At 40.6% G+C, this 14,887-nt stretch overlaps 2 protein-coding genes across 5 annotated transcripts in view; both read left to right on the forward strand.

Moving 5' to 3' along the window:
- The window catches only part of ocrl (OCRL inositol polyphosphate-5-phosphatase), an 18,692-nt gene extending 15,940 nt beyond the window's left edge, over nt 1-2,752 (forward strand). For all 4 annotated transcript variants that reach the window (XM_032527808.1, XM_032527806.1, XM_032527807.1 and 1 more), the window contains one exon: nt 538-2,752. In XM_032527808.1, coding sequence (XP_032383699.1) covers nt 538-662 — 125 coding nt within the window. In that variant the 3' untranslated portion in view covers nt 663-2,752. The remainder of the gene's footprint in view (nt 1-537) is intronic.
- A 105-nt stretch (nt 2,753-2,857) lies between these two features.
- vimr2 (vimentin-related 2) overlaps nt 2,858-14,887 on the forward strand; it is a 16,355-nt gene continuing 4,325 nt past the window's right edge. The window contains exons 1-8 of the mRNA XM_032527890.1: nt 2,858-3,136; nt 3,406-3,550; nt 3,706-3,864; nt 4,052-4,171; nt 7,520-7,615; nt 9,654-9,785; nt 11,778-11,909; nt 14,676-14,786. Coding sequence (XP_032383781.1) covers nt 3,027-3,136; nt 3,406-3,550; nt 3,706-3,864; nt 4,052-4,171; nt 7,520-7,615; nt 9,654-9,785; nt 11,778-11,909; nt 14,676-14,786 — 1,005 coding nt within the window. The 5' untranslated portion in view covers nt 2,858-3,026. The remainder of the gene's footprint in view (nt 3,137-3,405; nt 3,551-3,705; nt 3,865-4,051; nt 4,172-7,519; nt 7,616-9,653; nt 9,786-11,777; nt 11,910-14,675; nt 14,787-14,887) is intronic.

A 14,887-nucleotide genomic window follows, 5' to 3' on the forward strand; every position in this document is an offset into this window, starting at 1 on the left:
TATTATTATTATTATTATTATTATGTCATATAAACCTTTACAAAAAATACTGCACCTGGGCAATAATTAATACATTTTGGTGTCAGAATTAAATGTAAGCTATAACCAAAACTTCTTAAATAATACCTATACCTGAATATACTCATATTGACAAGTAATGAAATGATGATATTTTATTAACCAGTCTTTGGTCTAGACAACTGACTATATTCACTGAAGCAGTAGACTAATTAACTGTTTGTTGTTTAAAGGCATTGTTGGTTATCCATTGGTAGGGGAGAGCGCTAACTATTCACTTTCTTCCTTCCCTTCGATTTCTGTCAGTTAGGGATTATACACATCATCTTTATGGTAGCCATTCTGCTAAATACCCACACGGGTTGGTTATTGTGACATGAATGTTTAACAGCGTATATACATTGCTGGCTGTACAGACCATGTAGTTTTATTTTATTTTACTTGATAGAAGAGGTCATAGATTTTATGTTGGTATATCAGTTCTTTTCTTTAGCTCTTTGTCTTGTTCTTGTATTTTAGCCACACTCTTTGCCAGCCTCCTTATCCGTCCGCCTCCCAACCTGATGGGCAGGCCGACACCACACGAACGGCAGAAAGCAATCGACTTCATTCTGGGTTTCCTCATGGCGGGAGACGAGGAGTAACCGATGTTAATGGTACCTCATGTCATCAGTCGGGTTTGGAGTTTATTCCCAGCCTGGCTTACTGTTGGCAAAGAACCTGGACTTGTAGGACACTGACACATCCACGTGGTACTTTGTCATCTATTGGAGACCAGTGCAGCTCTTTTGCATCCTACCTATTCACAATCACTCATGTTAGAGGAACTCAAGACTTCCAATAGAGCTGTGATGATCTTACCAAGTGTTATATATTCCGTTTGTCCACAGTATGAACTCTCGCTGGATTTGGAAGCACTTGGGAGAGGTTTAAACTCATGCCTATGCACTTTCTGACGACCGAAAGGCTGTGGCTCTAGACTAAAGTTGTTCTCCTCTTCAGCTGACTCTTCTTATTGTGGGCGCTCATGCCAAAAATATCTCTCCGGAACAGTGAGTGAGTGGTATGAATGTAAAAAACACTATGTATCCATAGATAAGCAAAAGACTCAGTTACACTAAAGAAAAGAAAATCCCTGAAGTTTAAAGAGTAGACTGAATAAAAGTATAAATAGTTTGAAATGGGATAATTGTGGAAATGTATCACTAAGAATGTTTAAGTTTAGGATAATTCATGACAATCATTCATTTTAACTGAGGGGACAATATTATAGATATCATTAGGACCTTTTTGTTACCATACAGATTGTAATATAACGGTTATTTAAATAATTTTCAGTTTGCACCATGTACCATGGGACCGGTTTCTGGTTCCTTCTACACTGTTTGTTTTGTTTTTTAGCTCTGCATTGGTTTTAAAATTTCCGTTGCTTGTTTTTATCATTCTGTTTTAGAAAACTCTCTGAAACTGTCAATGTTTGCTGTTTTTATGTAACTCCAGCCGTGAGCTTCACATCTCGTTTTGCCAGTTCCTCTTGAGTTACAAAACAAGTCTGTTAACACACTAACTTCCGAGTCAGCCAGAATCGAGCGAACAGTCACCCTCTATGGTTCTTAATTAGTGTAATTAAATATTGTAAATAGTGATTGTTTCCCTGGGTATTTTATGGATATTTGACTGTCGGTATGTGACGCAAATCTGTGATGGCGTCTTACGTTTTGTCATGTTTGTGGTACTGTTGATGTCTGTTTGTTTGTTTACATGTCTTTCCTTACTTCTGCCACATTATTATTATTATTATTATTATTATTATTCCGTTGTTTTAGGTCTGTGTTGCCTAGACACCGCTGTTGTTTTCCTTTTGGTAAAAACAGATGAATAGTACATTTGCTTTAAGTAATGCAGCACTTTCTGGGTGCAAGATTTAATGGCTCATTACTCTGCAGGGTACAGCCTGTCTTTGTGCACATTTCTCATTTGTGCCACTGAGGACATTTGTAGTCACTGTTGAAAACACATGTCATGGTTAGTGAAATAAGGAACTTAAGCTGTGTATAATGAACATTTCCTCTTACAGTTTTGCTCAAGATATGTCAGCATTAGTTTCCCCAGTTGACAACAATATTCACATTTATGCCATTAATTTCCCTTTGTTCAGTATCTCCTGTAATTTATTGATGCCAGAGGATTTCTTCTTAGATGCTCTGGGAATTTGAGAAGATCATCAAGATTCATGTTTGGAGACATTGTTATCACAGGATGTAAGGTGACAGCACTGACAATCATGTCATGTATAGAAAAGCCTGTTGGGCTGAACTTGCTCTGTTCTTGCACAGTTTTTTTTTCTGCCTTAATGCCATCAATACACTAGATTCCTCTGTTGGTCTTAATCAAGCTGCTCTTTGCCAAAAGGTGGCTTGGGCCTGAATGAATAGTTCTGGTGATTCAGGAGAGCCATTTTACATTTATTTATTCAATCTGTCTTTAGAATTACTATCTTCAACATGTCAAACAGGAAATCAGTATAATCAATAACCTCTGATTTTAAGTGTTGTCTTATGCCACTGTACCAACTGATGCATTTGTGTTTTTGTCATCAATTTTTGTCACAATCTGTTCATAAAATTAAGGTACATTTAAAGGTACGTGAGGAAACACTCGCACCTGTTTTCAACTTTACAGATTTTTGGTGCTTTTAATTTATTTAACAGAAATAAAACTATGTATTAAGCAGTTTTGTTTTCCAATTCAACACTGCCTTTTTATTGACAGCTTGTTATTTAGATAAACGACAGTTTTAGAATATTTTTTCGGGACTCGCTCTTCAAGAACATGTGAAATCGTTAGCGGCTGATCTTCACCGTATATTTAGTCTACTCAGTGGCCGGTGACAGATCCTTCACCTCAGTGCAACATTCTCATTCACTGTGAATATAAAACCCCCGACTTGGACCTGCTGCCACTTCTTGCCTGTTGTGTTGTAGCCCAGTTTGAACTTATTCAAAGCCATGGCCATGCTCAGAGTTTCTTCTTACCGCAAGCTGTTTGAGGATGATAGATGGAGTCGAAATGGAGGGATAAGTATGCAGTGTGCAGGGCAGTGCCGGACTTCTGCCAGGTCAGTGTGGGTCTCTGGGTAGAGGGCAAGTGTAGAATTTTTTTGTAGTTAAGGCAGATTTTCCTGAATGGTGATGACAAATGCCTTTTGTGCTCATGGAAATAATTTAATGTTCTGTTTGTTTCCCAAATGAATGTTTATTTTAATTTAATTTTTACTGTATTTAACTTTGTAAAAACCATGTTCTATCCCTGGGTGTGGATCAAATGATCGCCCGTAGGGTCCCTGAAAATCCATTTTAGTCATGGTACTTTGTTTCCTCCTCTCAGGGGTGCGGCTGTTAATGAGTGTGACTGTGACAAGTTAGACTTTGTAGCTGCCAAGGCGCTCAACAAGGACGGTCTGAACCGGTTTGTCCAGGACCGCAACATCATAGCTGCCCTCAACAACCGCCTGGTCAGGCTTATTGAACTGGTGAGGACAAACGCTGTTACTGCTCCCAATGACACATCAACACTTTATTTTCCCTCAGCCGTGTCATGCCTTTGTTCTTGGTAATTTAAGCAGTGAATATATACACACGCACACACACACAGTGTGTACCTGGTTAATCTGTCTCTGCCCTTTAGGCCCATTGTTTTGAGGAGGAGAATGAGTCTCTTGAATGTCAGATTGTTGAACTAGAGGAGAAGCTGAAGAGTCGACAAGCCTCTTCCAGCATCCCCTCCACTGTGGCCGAGCCTGACTACAGTCTGGACGCGGTGGTGGAAAGACTGCGCAGGGAGAGGGTAGGCTGCTGCTGGGTGTGTCTGCTGCAGGCTTCTCTGTGTGCAACATTCTTAAATTGGGTTTTCTCACAGACTGTCCATTGCAATTTCCATCCCATCAATTTTACTTTTGTTTGTGCAGTGACAGACAGGACTGATCTATAACCTTGTCAAGATCCATCACTGTCATCACTGCTTCTCCCTGCAGGATGAGATTTTGTGTGATACAGAGGAGCTGCAGAAAGAGCTTGAATATCTGATGAAAGAGTACGAGAAGGCTGCAGAGCAGAGGATCATCCTCCACCAGGGACGACAGGAGGTTGCTGAGGTAATAGTTGTAAATACTGTATAGCATTCTTACCCGGAAGAAAACTTATGAAAATCGGGGCTTCAGCCAGGATTTATAAACACGAGTCCACCTACAAAAAATATATATATACAGCATACATCTTGACAATGCAACATGAATGAGTTAAGGTTAACTTAAATAATTAAAGCAAACCAAGAACACTAAAGTGATATCTATAAAGGGTTTCTAAACAAATTAGAAATAATGTATTCTTCAATACAGAGATGAAAAACAATTATAATGCAGAAATAAAAATAAGGGTTGCGTACATTTAAAAAAAAGAATCCTTGAAGTTGGTGTATGTTCTCAGACCAGTTTAGCTTGTGTTTTTATCATATTTTGAAAAATCAGCTCTATAATGAATCCAAATATAGAGATTCAAAGCCAAAAACAATATTAACTACTTACTTAACATTCATAACTGCAGAGTTGATGGCTTATTGTTACGTGAACAACAAAAGCCCATGGGTTTTACCACTATAAATTAAACATTAACACTGAAGTTGTTAATCATAGTTGGCACTGTTTTGGCCTAGATACTTTCTTCTGTCTATAAAACATCCATGAGTAAATCCATGTTTGACTTTGAATTATGGACCCCCCCCCCCAGCACTATGGGCAGAAGTGCTGCAATTCACCCTCCAAACCAGAGGTCATGAGATAAAGAATAGCTATTTTTAACCCTTAGGGGTATATTTAGGTTAATGAGTCACTTCAGACCATATTATTGCACTTCCCATGAAGTTAGGGTACTTTCAGGAGATGAGATATGAGAAAAGAAAGGCCAAATTTAAAGCAGCAGAAGCTGAGATATCCTAATTTTTAGTCCCTAGTGTTTGGTCAAGCTGCAAAAACACTGGCTCCTACATTTCCCATAATGCAACCAATAGCACATTTTGTTAGGCCGTCCGTGCCTGGTAAATTCCTTGTATCTTTTAAACTTAAATTAATCAACTAATGAACGTTAAATTGAGTGACTCGTGATTTATACAACTTTTATTCTTTAATTCCTCCCCCCCAATCAATACAGTATTTCTTAGATTCTTGTATCGTGCTATACACACCTCTGTTGTGATAATGCGCCTTCAGCACTAGATGGCAGTGTTGCCAAGCTTCTCCCTGCTTCTCCTCCCCTCGGCCTCCTGGTGAATCAGCTAAAACTTTGCACAGTGCCCTTCTGTAGTGCAGCCAATGGGTGTTGATCACCAGCAGTCACAGTCTGGGCTGGTGGCCCAATGCAACCTGAGCCACCAACTTTTCCATTTACCCCCCCCCTCCCTCACACATGCCAGAGACAATCTCCTCCTAGCCGGGCCAGATGCGAGGGAGGATTTAATTTCTCTCTTACAGATGTGATGCAGGCTATACTACGGTGTTGTAATGTTCCTGCTGGCTCAGTTCTCTGGTTCTGAATTGGGAGCAGCTGCAGGGTGACAAGAAAGACTTGGTGGGAAACCGACAGTGAGGTAGAGGAAGAGCAGAGATGCGGAGGAGAGGAGCATACACTACACAGCTCAACCCACAGCTAGCTGCAATTCTCTCAACATAATGGTAGACAGACAGTGATGAAACAAGGCATGTCAGGCCTACACATTTACCCTTTTCATCGTTTCACAGTGATTTTAAACATTTAGTTTCAGATATGTTGTTATCGCCACACCTGGTGGGCTGCGGTAAAACACAGTTGTGCAAGTAATTTGAGTTGAACAACATTCACCAGAATTAAAATAGAATTACAAGGAAGTGGATAAGTGACGAGGCCAAGTGCTCACTCTGTTTCATAAGTGGTGCTGCATGGGAACAAAAAACATGGGCACAGAAAAAAAAAATGTTCTTCACGCACTCTTAGGCAGAACAAGAAGAGAAGTTATAATAAAAGCCTTTTATTTAGTCAGCCATGTCGGTTAAAACTCCTACCGGTTTCGACCTCACAAGGTCATCATCAGGGCGAGAATAGTAAGAACTGTAGATATTAAAATGTTGAGGAATTTTAAAAGCCCTGAAAACTTGTTTTATGAATCAGCTTTATAAGCAATAGGGTTCCATACAAACGCACAGTATTCTACAAAAGCAAGTTCAGTTTTGATTATTTCACATGACTTCTGTATTTTTGTTTCTCTCTGTGCACTTTTCCAATGGTTTCAATGGCACCGGCTGTGTTGGAAAAAGGTAGTATCTGCTACTTCTAAGCACCAATCAGGATTTAGCAACAATTGCATCAGAATATGAGGCCAGTTAGTGGGTTGTTTGGCCAAAACACACCCAAACTTATGAATAATACCTAAAGATGTTTATTTTTCTCCAAACAGCATGGTTAGTAAAGGTTATTTAAAGTAAAAAAATAAATAAATACTTGATTTGATTTTGGCACTGTTCAGTAATTGTTTCCGTTTTACAGCCAGCAGCATTAATGTTTTGGTTCCCTCTCATCGCTCATCAGTGTCGTTTTTAGAGCAAAAAATCTCAGATAAATTCACTTTGCACTATGTGCACAGCACTAAACAACTGACTGACACAGTTAGTGACTAGCTAGTGAAGAGAGTAGCTAAAAAGCCAAATATTTCCTTCATGAGTGGGTGGAAACCATAAGGGAGGTAAAAGGTGAGTCGATATTAGACTTTCAATTGTCAGGTGGACAGAAACGCGACTCCACGTTATTGCTAATGTTGCTCTCCTGGATGCTAAAAATAGGCAACTTTTTTTCCCAAATGAACTTTATAAGGTGGTAGTATGTCAGAATCAGTCAGTGTTGTGTTTACAGCTTGTTGCCCCTAAGAGTCCAACAAGACAGCTCTTTAAAGTTTCTACCCAGATTTGAACACAGCCAACAGCAGCAACAACAGCAGCAGCAGCATCCGGACCAAACCACTTTTGCTTAAAGCTGTCCCTGCCACCCTTCCAGCGAGGCTCCCCAACTTCACCACCAAACTCTCTCTGCATGTGTCCAAATGTAAATGCAGGCACCCGCAGTAATTGCATCCAAGACAAATTAATCTGGTTCTTTAAAAAGAGTAGATGAGCTTAGAACTCCTGCTAGCAGATGGATTGGTGAACAGGGCTTTTGTGTCTAGTTAGCCTGCTTCTGAACTTCCTCCTCCTCCCCCTTTTCTCTGCATTGCGGTGTCTACTTGCTGTTCAGGGAAACAGGTGGATGTGCTGATGGTTTCTAAAATGATTGGTCAAGGTGGAAACAAAGCCTTGTTGTACTTTTCTTCAACCTGTGGTGTGATTTACTGCACAAACTACAGTGTTCTGAGACGCCTCCCGAAATGAAGTTGAACTTCTTTACTTGCAGCTTGTTGTCTGTTAATTAGATTTTCTTTGCAGGAAGTCGATGCTGTGACAGCAGAGTGTTTGGCACTGAGGGAGCAAGTGGCTATCTACGAGGAGCAGCTGGCCAACATGGTGGCCCAGCACACAACGGTGAGGGGGACAGAGGATATGTAGCTGCAGTGCGATAAAACAGAAATTGTTTAAAGGATGGAAATTAGTCAAAATGTAGCTCTTAGGTCACACAGGACTGTTGGAGAAATATCCAGACTTGTGGTGACAAACACAGGTGAGATGACACTGGTCACCTTGCTGAAGAGCTCTGTCAACATATGGGGAGAGGACTAAAACACAAAATATGTATCTAATATATCATGCAACAAGTCAAAATTAGGCCCTTGTTTAATTTGTTGTCTTTATTTGAGTCCTTGTTCCAGTGTCTTAAAGGCGACATAAAATGAAAAGTCACGTTTTCAGTGCTTATGCACATACATTTTGGTATCTGGAGGGCCTACCAACCCGCAAACGGTGAAATAAGACAACCCAGTCAAGTTTTTGTGAACTGCCTAGATTCGAAAACATAGAATTCAACAAGTCCTACAGATTTGGCTCCACTTCCTATGTCACATGCAGGCTCAGTAGAATATACCGCCCCCTATCTGAGTATCTTCACCCACTACCTTTGCAAAAGTGCTCCATATTTTTCATACAAACCAATCAGAGACTGGGCTTTTTGGGAGGGGGGCTTGAAGAGCTTAAAAAGACGGGTGCTCTAAAACAGAGCGTTTTAGCCTGAGGGTCAATACAGGTACATCTTAAGGTATGAAAAAAATGTGTTTTTTGAACAATTAAGCAGGTTAACACAATCCAGTATGAAAACAAAATACATGTATGAACCTAAAATCAGCATATGTCTCACTAATGCTTTCTTTCTGAGAGTTAGATTAGAAGATCATCACCACTCGTAGAAGGGCATCAATCATCTCATTTGAGCAAATGCGCATATTTCCCAAAATGAACTATTGCTTTAGAAAGGCTCGTGTTTGCAACCATATCCAATGCACATAATTACCTATATCACATCCACACACACCCTGCTCTCTCCACCTTCTACAATGTTCTTCATCTCGCCAGGAGATGACAGATGCGCGCCAGTATCAGATCTTGAGGCTGTAGGCAGAGAGAGGCAGCTGAAGCAGGGCCAACTCCATCACACTGTGTTTTTCTCTGCAAAGCCAAGCCGCCCGGCGTTTAACACACTCCCTCTGGGACACGCTCGATAACTCAGTCCGGGAAATGCAGCTGAATACCAAATGGAAACCAAAGTTTTTTTGGTTTTATTAACTGTTGTTATTATCAGCACTTCAGATACCCAATATTTCCCTGATGAATCGGCAGCCATGTCGTTATTTAGGTGGAGGGGAAAGAGTACAAATGCTACACTGCTACTGCAGCTCTGTAACAGTTAATTTTCTCTGTAATGGATATAGTTTTTTTTTTTTTACTGAAGTAGCTTGATATTGGAAGCTGAAGACAGGTATGTTGAGGTATTTAATGTGTGTAAATTCATCAAAATGAACTGCGTGTGTTTGTATTCGCAGAGGTGAAATATTACTAGTACATATCAGAGGTACTTTTTTCCATTTCATGCCACTTCATAATTCTGCTGCACTTCAGTTTTCTTTGACAGCTGTAGTTATTAGTTATGTTACAAGTCAAGATTTTACATAGAAAACATGATGTGCTAATAAAATATGATGCATTGTTAAAGATAAAATCATTGAACAGTATATCAAATTAGCCACAGTGGATATTAGTATAACACTCAGGGGCCATTTATCTGCATACAAAGTACTTTTACTTTTGACATTTTAAGTGCATTTTACAGATAATGCTTACATACCTTAACTTATTTAACATATGCAGATGCTTTACTTGAGTAAGTATTAATACTGCACAGTAAAAATTCTACTTTTGACCACTGTAAAAATGTTACATGTAAAAGTCCTGTATTCAGAATATTATTAAATATTATCAGCAAAATGTACTTTTAGTTAAGTAAAGGTTTTAAGTACAATATGGAAATGTAGTGGAAAACGAAGTAGCATGAAATAATCACATTTAGTTATTTGGTTGCATTTGACCACTGAGTATATTTCACCGCTGTGTTTTTTGTATGTGGCATGATCAGGAAGTGGAGAGTCTGCTGGAGCCAGCTGAAGGGGCTACAGGAGCCGTGGCAGCTATTACATTTGGCAGCCCTGACATCACCCCAGCCCTGGTTGTAAAAGAGTACTACTGCCAGCTGGCCGACAACCTCCAGGTACAACACACAGTAGCATAAAACACATATGAAGTGGAAGCCTGATGCTTTACAGTAGCATGTCTGTGTACAACCATAAAATCACAGCAAGGCAATTTCTGGCTTTGGTTCTCATTGAGCAACACTTGCATGTACATGAATGGCCTCATAAACACCAATGGTGAACAAGTCACTAAGTACATTTACTCAAGTACTGTACTTAAGTACAAATATAAGATACTTGTACTTTACTTGAGTCTTTCAATGTCATGCGACTTTTTACTCCTACTCCACTACTTCGGAGGGGTGTATGTCATCTGACAGCTATATGGATACTTTTTGGATTAAGATTTTACATTAAAGAAACATGATAAGCTTATAAAATGCATTTTTAAAGATTAAGCCAGTGTTTAGAAACCTGGTTGGGGCCCTTTGCCACGTTTCAGATGAATATAATGTTATCTATCCAAAAGTAAAAGAAAGTCAGCAAAAGGAAATGCTAATTAATTTAACTCTATCAATAACAATATCAAGAGCTGAGCGCATTGAAATAAACAGCCGGTGGCTGGTGGATTCATTTGCTAAGTCTAATTTGTTTTCTGAACTTAGTTTTTTTTCTTCTTTCCTCTCCCATTAATCATCTCATTGAGCTTTTGATCCTTTGGACGGGGCCAACCCCTTGGTGTGACAACCACTAGGCTAAACTAGTTAACTATATATATATATATATATATATATATATATATATATATATATATATATATATATATATATATAAATAAACAGCAGCTAAACCTTGACCAATAATAACAATCTCATAATGAAATATATATTGATGTAGTAGTATCTGTGGAGCCTTTTCCTGCAGACAAAGTACTGTTACTTTTGATACTATTGGGGCATTTTGTTTGTAATACTGAATTTTACTTCAGTAGGATTTAGAATTTCTTTTACTTGAGTATTTTTAAATTGTTGTATTGCTACTTTGATTAATGAAAGGATTCCCTCCACGGCTGCCATCCTCAACCTCCTACTGACCACTGATTACTTTCTTCTCCCTCTGAAACATCCCTGCCAGATCCAGATGAAAATCTCAACTTTCAAAATCACACAGCGATACTCCCACTTTTTTTTCTTTTCCTCTTAACACAACACCAGGGAAGACTCTAGAATCAAAAGCTGGTGTGTTTGTGTGTGTGTGGTGTGTGTGTGTGTGTGTGGTGTGTGTGTGTGTGTGGTGTGTGTGTTTTGGGTGTGTGTGGTGTGTGTGGTGTGTGTGTGTGTGGGTGTGTGTGTGGTGTGTGTGTTTGTGTGTGTGTGTGGTGTGTGGGTGTGTGTGTGTGGTGTTGTTGCATTGGGGTCAGCTACAGCTCCGTGGGTCTGACCCCCTCTGGGCAGGATTGTCGCCCGGTTCAGAGTTCAGGGCTGAAATCAGACTGCTGGCCGCTTCCCAGGCTCCTCAGCAATACTGGAGTGGACGCTAGTGCGTGTGTCCTTCATTCGGAGGCATGGCTAAGGTATCCAGCATATTTATATATTTGTGTGTGTGTCTGTCTAGATGCGTACGGTTGTGATTTTTTTTTTTTTTTTTTGTTTCCCCCAAACCCTGTCTATTCCCTCTGTCTCCCTCCCACTCTGTCTCTTCTCTCGCCACCTGGACACTGTCCTGGCCTGGCCTCGATTACAACACGCAATTTTCTCGATGCTAAAAATGATTGCTATCGAGTTTAAACAGTAATTGTGATTGCTGGCTGATTCCCACACACCTGTGCACCCTTGTGTTGCTTGTTTCTGCTGCGTTTGTTCCATCTAATCAGGAATATGGTGGACACAAGGAGAGGTTTAACCATCAGCTGGGATAAGAGACTCTGATTGCTCCCTGCTCTACTGTCAGAGTGCACTTAACTGCCCCAAAAAAAGCACCATCCGCCATGGTTTTGTGCATTTACAGACTCAAACTAAAAGGTCAGAACTTTCAAGACTGCACTTCTTCCTCCTCTTCTGTCTTTGCAGTTTGAGTGTGGTGCATCCTCCTCCGCTGTGGTTCACAGTGGAGATGGAAAACAACTGGAAGTGGGGGGAACTGGAGGGTCAGCAGTCAAAGACTTGTCAAAGATAAAGGACATCAATGAGCTGAAGATGCTGGTGAGTAGACCGCCCACTCACTTTTTTCATCACTTTTTAAAGGGTCAGTTCACCCAAATCAAACAAAAAGTGCTCTACATTATTACGGTAGATTTAGGATTTGGGGCCCTATCTTGCACCCGGCTGAGAGCAAAGCCCGACATGTCTTTGCTGCTTTAAGACCGTCCTGCGCGTAAGTCGTTTAAATCGCAAGTGCACCTGTGCCGTTCTTTGTGCCCATGGTCTTACAGGGAGGTATGTTCAGGTGAATTCTTGGTGTATTACTATCTTGAAGTAGTGGTAAGTGATTGCGCCATTGACCAACAAAAACCTGGTCTAAAGTCAATAGTGCAGCATGTCATTGTTATTTTAACAGCGAATTAGTAAAATGTGCCTAGGCTCATGCACAGCATGTGCACACAATGCTTGTTACACAAACACACAAAGAAGCGCAGCAGCACACAAACTTACAAAAGATTACGTAAAAAAATAATAGCAATGCACCAACTTACAAACGTGCCTGGCTGTTAAAGGGAATGGGAGATAACAATCTGATTGGTTTATTGCATGTTATGCCCAAAACACACCTGTGAATTAATATAGACACTAAATAAAACCCTTTTGAACCATGCGCCGGCACACGGACCCTTCTTTCCGCCGTCAAACTAGCAAAAGTGGATTTGGACACGCCCTAAACGCTCCTGCGCCATGCGCTTCACGCCATGCACTCAGATCGTTAAAATAGGGCTTTTGGTTTTATTTGCCAAGATTTTGAGGTGACTTGTCTCTCATTTTTCTTCTGCGTGCACCTTGCAAATCTCAACAACATGTTGTGCAGAGCTTCTGCATTAAGAAAGCTGATACTCTTCGTAGTGCTTTGCATACAGTTAGATCAGAAGATTGATACCGTCATGTGTGCCAGCAGCTGGTTAGCTTAGCACAAAGACTAGAAACAAGTGGGAAACAACTCATCTGGCACAGTCCAAAAGTAACTAAATCAGCCTACCAGCACCTCTAAAGATCACTAAATAACACATTATATGTTGAATGTTTAATCTGGAAAAAAATAAAGCAAAAAGCGTGTGTGTGGGGGGTGCGGGGTGGTTGGGGGTTTAACTGACCCTTTAAGTTTCACATTTCACTCATTCATTTAAATACTTCAGTTACTGCCTACTGATTTAGATCTTCCCATAACACATTTCCTACTTCTTTACTGACAAAGAAAAGAGAAGTCTTACAGACCAATACTGGCTCTGCGTTGGTCATCAGCTCTTAAATCAGACATAATGGTGGAAATGAATGGTTTCCCACAGCAGGCGAAGGGAGTGGAGAGCAGCTGAGTGACAGCAGAGCAACAGTGTGGGAGATCCTGCTGACCTGAGTGTTTATTCTGCGGACACTTTCAGCAGGAGATGTGAAAGGCTCGGCTTCAGCTCAGACAGGATTTATTGCCCTCTGTGTCCTCAGTTATTAAGTACAGTCTTTCAAAGCGCCTGCAGCGTCATGAACGTCTTAAAACTTGACACACACACACACACACTGACTAGAGACTACCTCTGCAAATGAAAGAGAGGAAATAAACCTTCATCAGATATTTTTCATCCTGCCAGCTGAAAAATGACAGCAAGGGCCTTTGAATGAAAGCGCGAAGTGAGGCCTCAACAAAGATACGAAACAGGAAATTATGACTCAGGTAAAATCCCTAGATGACTCCCGAAAGTATTTCCTTCGCATTAGTCTCTTTAACATCTAACAGTGGTCAGACCACAGCTGACGCCTAGCCACATCTGTAACAACCTTGGTGGTTTGGTTCTCATTAATGTGGTTGTAGCTCTATCTCCAGCTCTTTAAATAAACAGTAAGCCTCTGTAACCACAGCAGAACTCTCCCAACATCATCTACTTTTGTCTAAAATGCAGCACACTATCCCCAGTTCTGTTCAATCCAGCCTGACGGATGAACAGCCCGGCCTGATCTGCTCTGTTTCCTCTCTCGCCTGTGATGGATGCCTCAGGTCCTGTCCTGTTTCTCACTGAGACACAACATGGCCAAACAAACAGATTGCAGTGAAATCAGCTGTGACGCAGAAATGTATATAATAAAGCAGGCACTGATGGGGTTGTATGCCACTACTCGCATAAGCACACAACCCAGACCTCACTCATCATGCCAGGGAAAACCAAGAAGTCTGGGAGTAAGTGGCTCGACCAGGTTTGGGAGTCATCATCAGCCGGGTCTTCCTCTGCTCACATGATCTTGCTGAAAGACCGCCTGGATCCCCATCTGGCTGTGACAGCTAATTGTTGAACTTGCGTGATTGCTGTAATTACTCATGGCAGAAAACCACAGCTTCAGACATTAGGGGAGAGGAAGGGGGGGATGCTCCTGCTTTAGTTTGGGGTGGAAGTAAAGGAACCTGTTTTATCTGTGTAGGTCGGGTTGATTGACACTAAGGTTTTGGATTGTTTAAGCTCAATTTCTATCCATTTTATATCAAAATTTGATCAAATGACAAAGTATTGCCATTGCTTGTGATGACCTACCCACAGAGAGTTATTATCTCTTTTAATTCTTTTAGTTTTTTACAACACACAAACACTTCTAGCTTGTTTAAAAATCTCTAAAAAACTGAAGTTGGCAAGACCAAAATTAAGAGTAAATAATGTGATCTGAAACACGACAGAGATCATGAAGGGAACATCAAGTCTGACATGATAACTAGTCAAAATCTTTGTGAGCATATTTTGAATGAATAACCACTACTGTATTTTGTTTATATTTCTGTAGATTTCAGAGCTAAAAAAGGAGCTCTCTGAGCTGGAGAAGTGCAACGAGGAGCTGGAGAATGAGGTTGAGATGAAGACGGCTGCATATATTGACGAGATTGCTGAGTTGGAGGTCAGAGTCGACTGATTAAAGTAATCATAGGCTGCAAAGGACCAGTGGTTTAGTCTAATTCTGTCATTTAATTGTGTGTGTGTGTGTGTGTGTGTGTGTGT

This window comes from Etheostoma spectabile, chromosome 10 (assembly GCF_008692095.1).
Source record: "Etheostoma spectabile isolate EspeVRDwgs_2016 chromosome 10, UIUC_Espe_1.0, whole genome shotgun sequence".
Taxonomy (NCBI): domain Eukaryota; kingdom Metazoa; phylum Chordata; class Actinopteri; order Perciformes; family Percidae; genus Etheostoma; species Etheostoma spectabile.